Source organism: Temnothorax americanus, unplaced genomic scaffold, assembly GCF_048541705.1.
Source record: "Temnothorax americanus isolate GAGA-0224 unplaced genomic scaffold, ASM4854170v1 Scaffold21, whole genome shotgun sequence".
Taxonomy (NCBI): domain Eukaryota; kingdom Metazoa; phylum Arthropoda; class Insecta; order Hymenoptera; family Formicidae; genus Temnothorax; species Temnothorax americanus.
The window spans coordinates 3,635,847-3,654,142 of NW_027509349.1; the positions used below are offsets into that span (position 1 = coordinate 3,635,847).

At 38.0% G+C, this 18,296-nt stretch overlaps 1 protein-coding gene, 1 long non-coding RNA gene and 1 pseudogene across 4 annotated transcripts in view; 2 read left to right on the plus strand and 1 right to left on the minus strand.

Moving 5' to 3' along the window:
- The window catches only part of LOC143897897 (uncharacterized), a 46,948-nt gene that overhangs the window by 17,144 nt on the left and 11,508 nt on the right, over positions 1-18,296 (plus strand). The gene's annotated exons all lie outside the window — the stretch shown is intronic.
- Positions 5-9,728, minus strand: LOC143897885 (uncharacterized; annotated as a pseudogene). The gene is made up of 5 exons (XR_013257021.1): positions 8,165-9,728; positions 5,587-6,397; positions 5,205-5,428; positions 4,496-4,658; positions 5-4,341 (listed from the first exon to the last, which is right to left on the minus strand). The product of XR_013257021.1 is annotated as an uncharacterized LOC143897885 (transcript).
- Positions 15,970-16,849, plus strand: LOC143897715 (uncharacterized). The gene is made up of 2 exons (XM_077406558.1): positions 15,970-16,381; positions 16,577-16,849. Exons 1-2 carry the CDS (start codon positions 16,052-16,054, stop codon positions 16,733-16,735), a joined length of 489 nt encoding a protein of 162 aa, XP_077262684.1. The 5' UTR covers positions 15,970-16,051; the 3' UTR covers positions 16,736-16,849.

An 18,296-nucleotide genomic window follows, 5' to 3' on the forward strand; every position in this document is an offset into this window, starting at 1 on the left:
TGTAGTCTTGATGGAGGTATAAGGATATTCATATAATAGTATAAAAGAGAGTGCAAATCATCTAAAAGTTTAAGAGAATTAGCATTTTCTGCTTGGAACGTTTTGTTAATCTCCGTCAGAAGTTTTAACATATGCTTCAAGAAAGTTAAGTAAACAAAATTAGACTGTGTATTAAACATATTATACAGTTGGTCAGCTGTGTAGCATCTCTCCTTATCTTTTACTATATTAAAGTGAAGTTTTAGAGCATCCCATTGATCAATTATTTTTGTTATTGCTTCACATCTTGCTAACCACCGTGTACCTGATAATTTGTCAATTTTAAGAGGTTTTTTATCTTCTAAGACTTTATATAATTTTGCATACTCAATTTGACGCTTAGAGCTGCAAGAAAACCAGTTGTGGCACTCTTTAACAATAAAATCTAGATTTCTTGGTAAGCATTTACAAGAATATTCAGCAGCCAAATGAAGAGAATGACAAACACATTTAACTACTACAAGTTCACTATTAGTTTCTTTTAAAATTGAAGAAAATGAATGATGTTTACCTATCATAACATTGCCTCCATCAACTCCAATTCCAATCAGATTTTCCATTTTAAGGCCATCTTTTAAGATTTGATTTTTAAAAGCTGATATTAACGTATTAGCATCACCACCCTCTATCTCTATTAATCTATAGAAAGTTGTTACGATTTTTTTCTTCGTTTCACTAAAATATCTAATAATAAGGCAAAGAATTTTCTTGGTATCCACTGCTGTACTTTCATCGATGATCAATGAGTAATGTCCATTACCAAGATCATTAATAAGATCTTCCAAAAGACAAGGAGAGATAACATTATTTATTAGCGCTGTACCTTTAGTTCTATGGATTTTTATTTCACTTAATACTTGAGATTTGTTATCAAAAGTTGGTATTAAACTCCCAAGATGGTCAACTGAAGATACCAAACAATGTTCTGCAATAAAAGCAGCAATTTTTAATTCAACTATTTTTCTTTTATCCGATATAGTTTTCGTTACAAAATCTGTTATGTTCCTTGAAGCATGTTGAGAATACTTAAATGCGTCCAAATGTTTTTTGCATTGACCATGTTTTTCAATATCTTTCTTGTGAGCCTGAAGTGGACACCGACAAAGCTTGCAATACGCTTTAGTATTTTCACCCGGCAAGGCAGACAGCCATCCTATAATAAATATTGTAAATTACTACATAATTATTTGCATAGTAAGAAAAAATGTATCTTAAATTGTGCATATATTTATATGCATTGCTGATGCTGATATCGAGAAGAGGCATTAATAATTAAAAGTAATAAACTTACCAGAAAACTGTGGAATTAATTCCCAGGCTTTTCTATATGTCCTTTTTTCTTTAGACATACTAGCTTATTTCCTTTGTATAAATTAATCTCAACTATATACATTAATCTTAACATATAAGTCACATAAACTGCTTATTTACTATTTTTATTCTAACCTTGCTAACAGAATAAAACAAATGAAAATATATATGTCTCATTTAAAATCGTAACCGTCGTAACCGTGAAAACACCTTCAAAGATTGCGTTTGTTTTGGCGCTCACAGCAGTGTAAGCCTGTTCTTTATCGCTGCACTGGTACAGTAGTGCAACAATAAAGAACAAACCCAGCATCATTTTATCCTTGTTTATTAAATATTAAACAAGGATGCGCTTACAAGCACTGTAAGCGCCAAAACGATTCATTTCCGGTATTAAAATCTATAGTATACGATGACATAAACTATAGATTTTCAATACTAGAAGAAAATTTCCGAACGTAACCATAATATCATGGTTTTTCCCCAAAAAAATCCCCATGTTTAAGATGTTCCCCAAATTTTTCCCCATCAATTTTTGTTCCCCAAAATTTCTCCATTAACGTAAAAATTCCCCACTTTGGGGAAAAAAACCCCAATCTGGTAACACTATATTCCGCTCGATAGCGGAATCGATGCGGCACCCCTTTCCGTAGGGGCGTGCCAACCAATCGAGAGCGAGCTTGCAAGCTCGCGCAATATTCTAACGCAGGATCGTCGCAAGGTGGATCCTTCGGGGGCGCACAACGGTTTCTCGGCGGCGTAGCGACTTCTTCAATTTGTCCCTGGGCAGCGGACTGAACTTCGTTCTGGCCGGTGTGTCTCCGATTGACCTCGGGGCGGTGATCAGTCACCCCGCGAGCCGGTATTTCGTGGAGGCAGATTGCTGAGGCCGGGTTTTTCCCGGTACCTGGGGCTCCGCTATCGGCGGCCTTGTCCATCGCTGCCTCATTCGCCGCACGCCTGCCGCGTTGCTTTTTTTTTTTTTTTTTTTTTTAGATCCAATGTCCAAGTTGCGGTACCCAGGAACCAGCCTACAACCCGCATATAGCATAAACAAATATGTAAATATATAAATGACAAGTAGATCTTGGAAGTGCGTTTTATTCCAGAGTGCTGCCGCGTTGCTCTCGCCGCCCGCGATCCATGTAGCTTCCGCTCTTGCCACCCCTCCTCGGTCCTTGGTCCTCCCGGATCCCTCTCGTTATCGGTACTCCCTCGAAGATTCGCCGTGTTGTGGGTAAGGTGCCGTGCGCATTATAATTACACATGAAAATAAAATAATAGTCAAAACGCGGAAATGATATAAATTTTTGGCCTCTAGAGATCTCGTCGCCGCTGACGCCGCCTCTCTGGCTCGTCCCTGGGCGCGAATCTCCGCGCCTTGTGACGGCGGCGGGGCGCTGCCACGAAGCGGCGGGCCGCAACGTCACAGCACATTTAATAATTACAAAAAAAATATAATCATAAAATGCTCGTTAAGTAAATATTAATGATTATAATTAAACATGCAATCGTACAAGAATATTTCTATAAAATGCATAGTTTATTAGGTCAGTCAAATTAGACGTCGAATCGTCCAATTAATCTTTCCAGATTGCAACCACCATGAATCGCTTTGATTTGAGGTGCTATAAATGGGATTTATATTGTTTTGCAAAATGAACGCGGAATAAAAAGTTATTATTTTATGAACAAAAAACACGATTTTTTTTATTTTTTCTCAAATATCTTGAAAACTATATATAAGCAAGATAGGAACTAACTATACGTACCTTTTTTGTAGAGCGTAAAATTATCTACAATAATGATCTGAACAACATTTATTGTCAAGTCAGTCGTTTAGCTTGCACGCGCCGTTAAAGTTCGAGACTCGGATACCGAAAACCCTCGATTTCATCGTTTTTTTGATGTTGCGCCGGTGATATTAACTCCTAGCGTTCTTCGTAGTCTGTATTCAGAACTCGCATCTATTCTCACTAATTGAAATTAGCAGCGAAATAATTCATTGTTTTAAACAACGGTTCTGAATATCGACAGACCTTTTTGCTCATCCGGTCTGCTTATTGCATTGTATCCCATACAAATTGGTGTATTTTAATACGAGTATGTTAAATAAACTATTTAAATCACACTGATATTTGGTACTTAACACTGTAGAATGTAGAAATCCTGAAAAAGAGGAGTGCAAGGAAGATTCGTCGATAAGACTTGCCCTCGTTGCATTTGTATACATATTTTTTTATTAGTTATTCTTACACGGTTTTTTTATGAGCGGATATATATTTACACACAAGATACCGAGTCGAAACCGAGTCATCTTGGTATTGTATTAATAATGAAAGATAAACGCAGTAAGATAAAAACAAACAAACAAATGATACAAAAGATGATGCTTCAGTATCGTATCAGTATATATATATAGTATATGTATTATATATACTAATGTCATTATAATCATTTAGCAATTCTCTCGTTCGCTATAGTTAAGTCTGGGCAGAAATTGCAATTGACGAACTCGCACTTACATGTTTATAACAAGACATCCGCAATTGAACGCCAGATTCACAAATCCACTCTCTCTCTCTATGAACCCTCGCTCCCACATTTTTATCGGAATCGTAAAAATAAAAAAATAAAATAAAATTTACTAGCGCGTCTAAACACAAACGCGTAACTCTATGATTGTCCTACTAGGATGATCTACGAGACTCGGCCATCGCAACAGTGGCTTTTCGCGATAAACACCCCGCAGGGTCCTCTTACAGAATTATTTGGTCTATCTTGCAGTGTATCAAAAGCTTGAACTATCTTGCACCTCTGGTGGTGTCACTTCGTTCCGACGTAAAAAGAGCATGTCGATATTTCTACATCACAATAAACCTGTAATACTAATGTGCAGGTTTCATTCTTCCTTTGGCATTTCGCAGCCATATGATCTGAAAGACTTCAATACTTCACTCAGATCACTTTCTTCAAATTTTAACAACAATGTACCTAAAAAAATAAACGTATAGATTAAAAAATATCAACATTTGCTAAAAAAAAAAAAAAGAACTAGCTGGATTCTGAAAAGCGCATTTTATATATACATATATGCACATGCGCACATACATTTCACGGAACTCAACTACTCATTCAGACATTATACCTTGTACCAATTCCCATAATTTTGTGGATTTGAAAGCCAATTTAGTTCCATGACCATCGAAGTTATACTCTTGGGCAAGAGAGTTACTCATGAGGTTTGACATAAGTTTAGATACTGCTCGAGCTTCATCATTTCCCAAAGGAAAAGATTTCAAATAGTAACACTGAAATAAAAGGAGATTGATATAGAAACAACAGATACGTAAAGGTTATCCGACGTTACATTTTATCAAGTAAAGAAATATATAATCTAATAATAAATAATAAAGACTTGCAACACTTCCACTAACAACGTTTGTCAACTTCGACCAAAAGAAATGACAGAAGAGTATTAAAGGAAATGTAGCAAAATCTTAAACATACGACAATAATTCTAGGATAGGTCACCTATATAAACTTATGCTGTAATATACTGATTGTCAGTTTAATTGGATACAATTTTTTTTAAGGAGCAGCGTTTAGAGTGCTTTACGAGAGTTAAATTAAAGAGTATACTTCCACTTTCATCACAATCGTGCAGAAATAATACTTTTAATATTTATTTTCCAAGCTTACAACTTTACGTAAAAATATTGAGTGGAGCTATCTCTCATGATTTTGACCTTAGCAAGATGTCTCAAAGTTTTTATAAAAACCAAAATCAAGGTTATTATAAGGATGACTTTATTAAACTAAATATTTACTATAAAAACATATAAAACATCACTTACTGTGTCTGCAAGCTGCACGTCAATTGACAGAAATTTTTCAAACCTTTTGACCTGTTCAATGGTTTCTAAAGGAAGTGCAGGAATGTTTTGAGGTTTACAGAAAATTTTTTCCTCTGGCAGTACAAGTCTATTCAATTTACATTGATTTATAAGTACCAAGTCAAGTTTCGCACGCATATTATCTACTTTTAGTTTTAATTCCGCCACGGATGATGCTTCCAGACCTGTACATAATAATTATAGATAACTACATAAGTAATCAACTACAAACATTGAGAAAAAATAAAACACATGTACTTTTTATCAAAGTTTTAGAGTGATGTTTGAATTTAAAACAATTTACGGAAATAAGTTGATTTTTTACTATATTAACGTAGTGTACCTGTATTCAATTGTGATGTTAAGACAGTCTGTGATAAAGCTAGTGATGAGACTTTATCAGACTCATCGTCTATTTCACTTCTGTCTTCATTGAACTCATCATCTCTTGGTGGTGTCTGGCGTATACAATCATTTGTGGAAGAACGAGTTGTCTCAGTTTTATCTGACTGAGACAAAAAAGGCTGAATGTCTCTTGACATCTCATTACTAGACGATGACTTTTCAACAGAGTGCGACTTTAACGATGAAACAATTGATGACGATTGTGAATCAGATCTGCAAGTCCCACTTGCCTCTAAAACCTTTGCTGGTGGTTCAGAGCACAATGTGCTATCAACTGCCTTCTTTCTCACAGGCAATTTATGAGAAATATTTCTCAAAGCTATTGCTTCCTTCCGTTGCTGTGCTTTATTAGCTGCCTGCTGCCTCAGATTTATAATTTTGTCTAGGAACTTGTGCTGCTTAATACCGGCTGTAGATGAAGAAGGAGTAGCTGTTTTGCTTTGTTTCTTGTTAGAAACAACAGTCAGTGGTATAATATTCTTCTTTTGAGACAATGTTTAAAGACTTCTTCTGAGAAGATGAACTAGCGGGAAGAGGTGGTGGAGGAGAAGCAACTGGTATCTTTGATCTTGATTTGTCCTGTTTGCGCTTTTTAGTATCAGAATCAGATGAATCACCTGAAGATGATAATGGATTCTTGAGTCGCTTTCTCCGCTGTCCCCTGCCCATTTGACAAACTGAATCAATTTCATAGGCAGATGCATACGTTTCAAAGCCTTTTGCAGCATTTCTAGCATCAATATATGTTTCTGTAACAAATATAAGATAAAGCTATTACGAGATCACAAGTCACACTCACTCTTCTCTCTCTCTCTCTCTCTCTCTCTCTCTCTCTCTCTCTCTCTCTCTCTCTCTCTCTTTTTCTCTCTCTCTCTCTTTCTCTCTGGTGTTGCATGCTATATCCACGACTCGCTGCGTGCGCGGGTTTTGGCGTCGTCGCCGCCCGCTTTCTTGAACGAGCCCGAATTTCTCGTTCTCGATATTCGTGGTGATGCATGCGAGCCTCTCCTATTCTCATCGATGTATCGTAGACCTAGAGGAAAGAATTTTAGCAAATATGTTGACACTCTCACCACATTCATGCATAACTACAGAAATATTATCATTACAGGTGACCTTAATTGTAACCTCCTTGTTACTTCATACGAATCTAATTACCTCAGGGACATGGCTTCACAGTTATCGCTTAACATAGTCGATTCCCAAGCGACTTTCCACACTCGTTCATCCAACTCATGGTTAGACGTCTTTAAAGTTGACAGCTTGAGTAAAGTCTCATCGTTTCGTAAGTCTCATGCTCCCTTCATCAATGGCCACGATCTCATTGAGTTATCTTACTCTTTTCAGGTTCCGTCTCTCAATTCTCGCACCTTGGTCCGACGCAGCTTCAAAAGGTTTGATGAGCAAAAATTCTTGCAATCCCTCATCTCCGCATTGTCTTCATCCTTTCCAGAGGACTTTGGTCACACAAACCTTGGCGAGCCTGATCTTGATATCATTCTGAACACAATCACCAAAAATTTTACTGACTGCTTGGACATACACGCGCCTAGTCGCACTTTTCGCGTAACTCGCCCCTCTGCGCCTTGGCTCACTGATGATCTCTCTGCTAGAATTCGACATCGCAATCGACTCTACAATTTTGCCCGTAGATCCGGCAATATTTTCTAGACTGTAAAATCTACAAACTATTCAGGAACGATCTCACGGTTGACTTGAGACAAGCCAGGGAGAAATTCAACTTGGAGAGATTGAGTACAATCTTGGATCCATCCAGACTGTGGCGTGAACTTGCCAATCTTGGTCTTATCGACTCACCTCTTTCCTCACCGCTTAACCTCTTCTCACACGATCTTCTAAATGCTCATTATGCCTCCATTTCCAACTGCTTTCCTCCCTGTTCTCAATCTCAGTTCTCCGAAATAATTTCATCTATTCCACCTGTCGAGCCAACTTTTAGTTTTTCTCCTACATCTTATGACAACCTACGCTCCTTAATGGCCTCTTCATCCTCCGCTTCTCTTGCCTCTGGTTGTGATTACTTGCCACTGTACCCTATCACCTTGGCTTTGCCTTCCATCGGTAATCTTATTACATCTTTCTTCAATAGTTGTCTTAATTTAGGCTACTTTCCATCATTGTGGAAGCGAGCCATATTACGCCCATTGTCCAAAGTTAAATCACCATCTTCTCCATCTGAAACAAGGCCCATTGCCAATCTGTGCGAGCTCTCCAAGTTATTCGAAAGAGTTTTGCACAGCCAAATCACTGATTTTATCAACTCTCACCATCTTCTCGACAATCGGCAGTCGGGGTACCGCAGAGGTTTCTCCACTCAGTCCGCTCTATTGCGACTGTTTCACGACATTAAATGCGGTGTTGATGTGGGTGAAGTCCTGATCCTTGTCCTCTTTGACTTCAGCAAGGCCTTCGACACTGTCTGTCATCTCCTTTTGTTGACCAAGCTTAGAAAATTAGGTTTCTCCAATCTTGCTCTTAAACTAATCTTTTCTTACCTTACAGGTCGCTCCCAAGCTGTTGTTGACTTGGATGGTGAGCTCTCCGATTGGCTCTCGGTCACTTCTGGTGTTCCTCAAGGATCCGTTTTGGGTCCTCTTCTGTTTTCCTTATTTATCAACGACATTGGCGCCCTTCTAAGATTCACTGAGCGCATCATATTCGCTGACGACACTCAGATCTATCGCAGATGCCTTCTTAGCCATCTCAACACTGCTCTGCAGCTCGTGGCTCACGATGTAGGTGTCATCTCTGAGTTTGCTGCGGCTAACGGGCTGACTCTCAATCTTGGCAAATCAAAGGTCCTAATTCTGGGAAGCAGGCACCAAGTTCAGCATTTAAGCATAAATGATCTTTTTCTCATTTCTGTAAATGGCACCTCCATTCCATTTGTTAGAGAGGCGCGAAACCTCGGAGTCATCATGAGCTCTGATCTTTCATGGAGAAGCCACGTCTTGCACATATCCAAGAGGGTGCACTTCACGCTGTATAAATTGAAGTTCCACAAAAACTCACTATCACACAATCTGCGTGTCAAACTTATTACCACCTTGATTTGGCCCCTCTTGGATTACTGCTCACTCGTTTACAACGATGTGTCAGACGAGCTCAACACCAAGCTTCAGAGGCTTATCAACTGTACTATTCGCTTCATCTTCAACCTTAGGCGTGACGCACATATCACCCCCCACCGTCATCGTCTCGGCTGGCTGTCGGTTAAAAACCGACGCCTGTACTTTCTTGGTGTTGAGATGTTTAAGATTACTCACGGCATGTCTCCTGGCTATCTCTCGGATATTTTTACTAGCCTTGATCCCTCCGTCAGACGTTCGTCACGTCTTGCGCTACCTCATTCTTTTCACATTCCTAACCACCGTACTGAGGCGTATCGCAGGTCCTTTCACCTCGCGGGTATCTACTTGTGGAACTCGCTTCCTATTGATGTCACTTCGTCATCGACCATCGCCATTTTCAAGCGTAAGTTACACGATCATCTTTTCTCGCGTGAGCTTAGCTCTGTTCACGATCCCATTGTGAGCCTCTCTGATCATTCATCGCTTCATTAAGAGTGTCAACATATTACATATTACATATTAGTTATAATTAGTCAAGTTAACATTACATATTAGTCATTATCAATTATTTTATCTACTTTTTCTTTCCAACCATTCTAGCGACTTTGCTTTGTAGTTTGCTTTCCGTTGCTTACAGTCTGCGCATCACCCTCAGCTTTGCGTGCATCTGCTGTTGTAATACTGTTTTTATAGATCTAATTTTGTTTTTATTGTTAATTGTTACTATTAATTGTCTACTCGCTAACTCTATTTTACATATATACTTCTTTTCTTCTTTGTAATTGCCATTTTGCCTAAAGTCATAGACTATGGCATAATAAAGACCATCAATAAATCAATCTCTCTCTCTCTCTCTCTCTCTTTTTCTCTCTCTCTCTCTTTCTCTTCTCTCTCTCTCTCTCTCTTCTCTCTCTCATTACTGCAAAATAATACCGTAGTGTATAATCAAGAGACACGGTAGTGTCTCGCTCCAGAGAGAAACCTGAGAGAGGCCATCCCGGCATTTTTCGTCAATTTTTCTGTGTCACATTTTCCGACGCGCACCCTGATAAAATGCGTATCAACTACGTCGTTTCGCTCGGTAACCGCACATGGTTTGCGTCCGTGCTAATGGTTCGTGTCCGAACTAACCAGTTAGTGGGGATATGCTGCGGCCTCGCTCGGCCACGCTCGGCCGCGCTCGGCCGCGCTCGGCCGGCCCGGCGCCTCGGCAAGCTTCGAGCGAGGAGAGAAGGACAGACATACGATTTACGATTTACTGTCTCCGTCTATAACTGCTAGCTGCCTTGGCACGCGCCGGCTATGCGACGTTGCCACGATGCCACGCATTTCGGATATCGCGTACGGTGTCTCGCCGAGTGCCGAATCTCGAGTTGTTAAATATATATATATATATATATATATACAGGGTGCCCCACAATTGTTGGTACTTTTTTCATATTTAGATAGAGCGAGCCAAACTGAGTCGAAAAGTCATGTACCATTTTACAATTTTCGCAATAGTTGACGAGTTATTAATGATTAAAAATCGACGTATTAGCCCGCCCACCGCCAAATCCAAGCGCGCGGCGAGATGCGGCCGCCCCGCGGTCGGCGCGCGGGCAGTTGTTTACTACAAACGGCGATGATTACGCACGAACGGCGCGTAACGCCGGGCCCCTGTCCTAAGCGATGATATAGTTTCTCACCTTTTTTAAATAGAAATAAAATTTTCTAACAACATAGAAAATTTTTTTATGCGTACGTATGTACATATGTGTGCACATGCATACACCAGGAAAATATCAATTCTACTGCTTAAAAAAGCGATTACTCAATTTACCTTTTTTTTTAGTAAGTAACGGTTGTCTTTAAGCAAGAATATTTTCTTGATATTAGTCTTAAAATGTACAAATTTTAGAAAGAGTCTTTATTATGTACTCGAAAGAAGAATTTATACTTCTTCAAAGAACATAATAAAATTTTATCAAAGAAAAGTCAAAATAATAAATAAAATAATATGAGGACCCTCGAGATTAAAATAGGAGAAGGCTATGAGGGTCAGACGCAGATCACAGTGCGTAATATCAGAAATAAGTGATTTATTCGTCGTTTTGATACATTACCTCGATCCGTACGTTTCGGCTCAGTTTTTGAGCCATCTTCAACGGTAGTTACAAAAATTAAGTTACACGTTCTCCGTACCGTATGGTGAGTTTACTGATTCAAAGTATCAGAAACATAGACCAATTGATCCATATCTGTAAATTTGTTCAATTAATGTTGAGATATTAAAAAGATCCCTTAGGAAACTCACCATTCGATCTGAAAAACGTGGAATACAGAGCCATGTATACATAATGAATACTCTCTGCGAGAAAATTTGACGATCTTTATCGACACGACACATGCATAGCAATGATATGAAAGGTCTTGCAAGAAGAGGCATGTCGTAGGTCAACACACCGGCGAGGATTATAACAAAGCACGATTTGACACCGTCTCAAAATGACACGGATTTTTTGCATCATGCATCTGTCACGGTTTTGAGCAAATTGTAATCCATGCTCATGAACTTTGGTCGTTGGCAAATCGGGGTTTTACTATTGGTACATGCAATATTGTGACGGTGTCAAATCGTGCTTTGTTATAATCCTCGCCGGTGTGTTGACCTACGACATGCCTCTTCTTGCAAGACCTTTCATATTATTGTGTGTCGTCGACAAGATCGTCAAGTCTTCTCGCAGAGAGTAGATATTCATTATGTACGCATGGCTCTGTATTCCACGTTTTTCAGACCGAATGGTGAGTTTCCTAAGGAATCTTTTTTTAATATCTCAACATTAATTAAACAAATTTACAGATATGGATCAATTGGTCTATGTTTCTGATACTTTGAAGTAAACTCACCATACGGTACGGAGAACGTGTAATTAAACTTCTGTAACTACTGCTGAAGATGGCTCAAAGCTGAGCCGAAACGTACGGATCGATGTAATGTATCAAAACGACGAATAAATCAGTTATTTCTGATATTACGCACTGTGATCTGCGTCTGATCCTCATAGCCTTGACTTCTCCTATCAAAATAATTAGCAAATTGAATTTTTGTTTTAATTTTGTATTCTTAACTGAAGAACTGAATAATTAAAATGTAGAATATTATTTATTTTAAGTAATATTATCAAGAAAACATTTTTTGTAAAGATCATCGTTACTTAAAGAAGAGAAAACTGAGTAATTGGTTTTCTTAGCACTAAAATGATATTTTTTTACGTGTGCGTATACGGCACGCCATTTTACTATTTAATATCATTATAAAAATTCTATCAAATTAAATCGATACTTAAAGAAAAGAAATTATTATTATGTCTAGACATATTTATAATTATCGAATTATTATTAAGCTATAATTGAAAATGCAGAATTACAATTATGTCTAGAAAAAATATTAATTCTGAATTTATTTTACGTTATGACATAAACAATTTTCGGGAATTAAAAGTATGTACATAATTGTAATTCCCGAATTTTACTTATGTACGCAATTTTAATACTTGAATTTCTATTATGTACACACAATCGTAATTCTGGAATTACTTTTTTTCTTTTGGTAAGTAACGGGGTTCTTTAAGAAAGAATATTTTCTTGATAATAATCTTAAAATGTATTCATCACAAATTTTAGAGAAAGTCTTTATCATGTACTGGAAAAAAGAATTTATACTCCTTCAAAAAACATTATACCATTTTATCAAAGAAAGTCAAAATAATAAGCAAATCAAATTTTTGTTTTAATTTTATATTTTTAATTGAATAGTTAAACAATTAGAATTTAGAATATTATTTGTTTTAAGTAAAGAGAGTGATGAGTGTATTTTAAGATTATTATAAAAATAAAATATTCTTTGCGAAGATGCGACCGTTAAAAGAAGGGAAATGGAGTAATTGGTTTTCTTAGCACTGGAATGATATTTTTTGCGCGTGAATTGTGCATGAATAGCAATCGCGATATAAGATCGCGAGCCAAAAAATAATTTTTTTTTCTGTGGCAAGAAAATGATAGAGCGCTATCATTTCCACACCACCTTGCGGTAGATAGCATGGCGCATTTTTTTTAAGTAGTGTCCCCAGTAGGTTAATCCACTTTATAAAAATATTTTAATGCAAGAACTGTTCGAAGTGCTCAAAAAATATCATTCCAGTGCTAAGAAAACCAATTACTCCATTTCCCTTCTTTTAACGGTCGCATCTTCGCAAAGAATATTTCATTTTTATAATAATCTTAAAATACACTCATTACTCTCTTTACTTAAAACAAATAATATTCTAAATTCTAATTGTTTAACTATTCAATTAAAAATATAAAATTAAAACAAAAATTTGATTTGCTTATTATTTTGACTTTTCTTTGATAAAATAGTATAATGTTTTTTGAAGGAGTATAAATTCTTTTTTCCAGTACATAATAAAGACTTTTTCTAAAATTTGTAATGAATACATTTTAAGATTATTATCAAGAAAATATTCTTTCTTAAAGAACCCCGTTACTTACTAAAAGAAAAAAAGTAATTCCAGAATTACGATTGTGTTGTACATAATAGAAATTCAAGTATTAAAATTGCGTACATAAGTAAAATTCGGGAATTACAATTATGTACATAATTTTAATTCCCAATAATTTTTTATGTCATAACGTAAAATAATTTCAGAATTAATATTTTGTCTAGACATAATTGTAATTCTGCATTTTCAATTATAGCTTAATAATAATTCGATAAATTATAAGTATGTCTAGACATAATAATAATTCTTTTCTTTAAGTATCGATTTAATTTGATAGAATTTTTATAATGATATTAAATAGTAAAATGGCGTGCCGTATACGCACACGTAAAAAAATATCATTTTAGTGCTAAGAAAACCAATTACTCAGTTTTCTCTTCTTTTAAGTAACGATGATCTTTACAAAAAATGTTTTCTTGATAATATTACTTAAAATAAATAATATTCTACATTCTAATTATTCAGTTCTTCAGTTAAGAATACAAAATTAAAACAAAAATTCAATTTGCTAATTATTTTGATAGGAGAAGTCAAGGCTATGAGGATCAGACGCAGATCACAGTGCGTAATATCAGAAATAACTGATTTATTCGTCGTTTTGATACATTACATCGATCCGTACGTTTCGGCTCAGCTTTGAGCCATCTTCAGCAGTAGTTACAGAAGTTAAGTTACACGTTCTCCGTACCGTATGGTGAGTTTACTGATTCAAAGTATCAGAAACATAGACCAATTGATCCATATCTGTAAATTTGTTTAATTAATGTTGAGATATTAAAAGATCTTTTAGGAAACTCACCATTCGGTCTGAAAAACATGGAATACAGAGCCATGCGTACATAATGAATATCTACTCTCTGCGAGAAGACTTGACGATCTTGTCGACACGACACACAATAATATGGAAGGTCTTGCAAGAAGAGGCATGTCGTAGGTCAACACACCGGCGAGGATTATAACAAAGCACGATTTGACACTGTCACAATATTGCATGTACCAATAGTAAAACGCCGATTGCCAACGACCAAATTTCATGAGCATGGATTACAATTTGCTCAAAACCGTGACATATGCATGATGCAAGAAAACCGTGTCATTTTGAGACGGTGTCAAATCGTGCTTTGTTATAATCCTCGCCGTTGTGTTGACCTACGACATGCCTCTTCTTGCAAGACCTTTCATATCATTGCTGTGCATGTGTCGTGTCGATAAAGATCGTCAAGTTTTCTCAGCCAGAGAGTATTCATTATGTATACATGGCTCTGTATTCCACGTTTTTTAGACCAAATGGTGAGTTTCCTAAGGGATCTTTTTAATATCTCAACATTAATTGAACAAATTTACAGATATGGGTCAATTGGTCTATGTTTCTAATACTTTGAATCAGTAAACTCACCATACGGTACGGAGAACGTGTAACTTAATTTCTGTAACTATTATACCGCTGAAGCCTAGATGGCTCAAAACTGAGCCGAAACGTACGGATCGATGTAATGTATCAAAACGACGAATAAATCACTTATTTCTGATATTACGCATTGTGATCTGCGTCTGACCCTCATAGCCTTCTCCTATTTTAATCTCGAGGGTCCTCATATTATTTTATTTATTATTTTGACTTTTCTTTGATAAAATTTTATTATGTTCTTTGAAGGAGTATAAATTCTTCTTTCGAGTACATAATAAAGACTCTTTCTAAAATTTGTACATTTTAAGACTATTATCAAGAAATATTCTTGCTTAAAGACAACCGTTACTTACTAAAAAAAAGGTAAATTGAGTAATCGCTTTTTTAAGCTGTAGAATTGATATTTTCCTGGTGTATGCATGTGCACACATATGTACATACGTACGCACAAAAAAAATTTCTATGTTGTTAGAAAATTTTATTTCTATTTAAAAAAGGCGAGAAACTATCATCGCTTATAGGACAGGGGCCCGGCGTTACGCGCCGCTTGTAGTAAACAACTGCCCGCGCGCCGACCGCGGGGCGGCCGCATCTCGCCGCGCGCTTGGATTTGGCGGAGGGCGGGCTAATACGTCGATTTTTAATCATTAATAACTCGTCAACTATTGCGAAAATTGCAAAATGGTACATGACTTTTCGACTCAGTTTGGCTCGCTCTATCTAAATATGAAAAAAGTACCAACAATTGTGGGGCACCCTGTATATATATATATATAATTTATTAACATAAAAATTAAAATTTGTTAACGTAATACTATTTTTGTTAAGTAAGGAAGGAAAGGATTTTTAGAAGTCAGAGGAACAGCTACGCATAAATAAAATATATCACCTATATGTATATTAATATTGTTATTTTATTTCAAAGTAAATTAAAAGAAGTACGATATAAAAGTATGATATAAAAGTTATATATTATTTCTCATAGTAATGAATTTGGATTCCGGTGATTTATTTATCTTCTCCAGCTTCGCCTCTGCCTCTGCCTCCCCCTCGCATCGCGTTGTATACCGCCCGCACCAACGAGCTTAACGTTTCAGGCTGTAACAAAAAATAAATATTTTAAGTAAAATGACATTTTCGTGTATATATATATATACGTAAATAAATTTCATTATTAACACTTTGACGAACGCTGTCACGTATGCGTCACATGTGATATGTGCGACTGTCATTGCAAAGTGTTAATAATCATTATCAATAATGATAAGAAATTATCCCATTATTTCAACACTTACGTTTAATACGATCGGCTGAGTCGCCGTCGGAGCCGTTGCTGTGGTCGACATCGTCGCCGTGGCCATGGGCGCCGTTACGACCGCCGGGGTCGTCGTTGACGTCGTGGCTCTAGAGGCCGTCGCGGCCGCCGTCGGCATCGTGATCGTGAGGGCCGTCACGGGCCTCGGGGTCGTCGTTGCTGTCGTCGGCATCGTGGCCGTAGGAGCCGTCGCGGCCGTCGTCGGCATCGTGGCCGTGGGGGCCGTCACGATCACGATGCCGACGGCGGCCGCGACGGCCTCTAGAGCCACGACGTCAACGACGACCCTGGCGGTCGTAACGGCGCCCATGGCCACGGCGACGATGTCGACCACAGCAACGGCTCCGACGGCGACTCAGCCGATCGTATTAAACGTAAGTGTTGAAATAATGGGATAATTTCTTATCATTATTGATAATGATTATTAACACTTTGCAATGACAGTCGCACATATCACATGTGACGCATACGTGACAGCGTTCGACAAAGTGTTAATAATGAAATTTATTTACGTATATATATATACACGAAAATGTCATTTTACTTAAAATATTTATTTTTTGTTACAGCCTGAAACGTTAAGCTCGTTGGTGCGGGCGGTATACAACGCGATGCGAGGGAGAGGCAGAGGCAGAGGCAGAGGCAGAGGCAGAGGCAGAGGCAGTGGCAGAGGACGAGGTGGAGGAAGAGGCAGAGGGCGCGGGCGCGAAGCTGGAGAAGATAAATAAATTACCGGAATCCAAATTCATTACTATGAGAAATAATATATAACTTTTATATCATACTTTTATATCGTACTTCTTTTAATTTACTTTGAAATAAAATAACAATATTAATATACATATAGGTGATATATTTTATTTATGCGTAAGCGTTCCTCTGACTTCTAAAAATCCTTTCCTTCCTTACTTAACAAAAATAGTATTACGTTAACAAATTTTAATTTTTATGTTAATAAATTATATATATATATATATATATATATATACATATATATATATATATATATATATATATATATATATATAAAAACTCGAGATTCGGCACTCGGCGAGACACCGTACGCGATATCCGAAGTGCGTGGCATCGTGGCAACGTCGCATAGCCGCGCGGCGCGTGCCAAGGCAGCTAGCAGTCATAGACGGAGACAGTAAATCGTAAATCGTATGTCTGTCCTTCTCTCCTCGCTCGAAGCTTGCCGAGGCGCCGGGCCGGCCGAGCGCGGCCGAGCGCGGCCGAACGTGGCCGAGCGAGGCCGCAGCATATCCCCACTAACTGGCTAGTTCGGACACGAACCATTAGCACGGACGCAAACCATGTGCGGTTACAGAGCGAACGACGTAGTTGATACGCACTTTATCAGGGTGCGCGTCGGAAAATGTGACACAGAAAAATTGACGAAAATGCCGGGATGGCCTCTCTCAGGTTTCTCTCTGGTCAGGAGGAAGATTTCTATTTAGGTAAATTAGATATATATATAATAAATATTGAGTCAACGGAAAAGAAGGTTCTCTACGCTTGGGAGAAAGTGTCGCTAGGGAATTTTTAAGTCGATTCTTATGAATCAAGCTTGAATTTGATGTCTATGTATCCCAGGTTGCCGATGACGAGGTCCAGATAGTGCGCTTTATAGTTTTCGGTGTCCAGGTGTAATAATACGTTGAATTCGATGTCTACGTGTCCCAGGTTGCCGATGACGAGGTCCACATAGTGCGCTCCGTAGTTTTCGGTGTCTACGTGTATTAATATCTTGAATTCGATGTCCACGTGTCCCAGGTTGCCGATGACGGGATCCAAATAATGCGCTTCATAGTTTTCGGTGTCCAGGTGTAATCGTACGTTGAATGCGATGTCTAGGTGTCCTAGGTTGCCGATGACAAGGTCCACATAGTGCGCTCCGTAGTTTTCGGTGTCTACGTGTATTAATACCTTGAATTCGATGTTCACGTGTCCCAGGTTGCCGATGACGGAATCCAAATAGTGCGCTTCATAGTTTTCGGTGTCCAGGTGTAATCGTACGTTGAATTCGATGTCTAGGTGTCCCAGGTTGCCGATGACGAGGTCCACATAGTGCGCTTCGTAGTTTTCGGTGTCCAGGTGTAATAATACGTTGAATGCGATGTCTAGGTGTTCCAGGTTGCCGATGATGAAGTTTAGATAGTGAGTTCTGTAGTTTTAGGTGTCTACGTGTATTTATACCTTGAATTCTATGTTTAGGTGTCCCAGGTTGCTGATGACGAGGTCCAGATAGTGCGCTTCATAGTTTTCGGTGTCCAGGTGTAATCGTAC

What these genes read in the sequence shown, in the direction of transcription:
- LOC143897715 (XM_077406558.1), top strand. Translation starts at nt 16,052, where the DNA reads ATGGGCGCCGTTACGACCGCCGGGGTCGTCGTTGACGTCGTGGCTCTA. An exon ending in CTCAGCCGATCGTATTAAAC is followed by an intron (nt 16,382 to 16,576) that starts GTAAGTGTTGAA and finishes TTTTTGTTACAG; the next exon opens with CCTGAAACGTTAAGCTCGTT.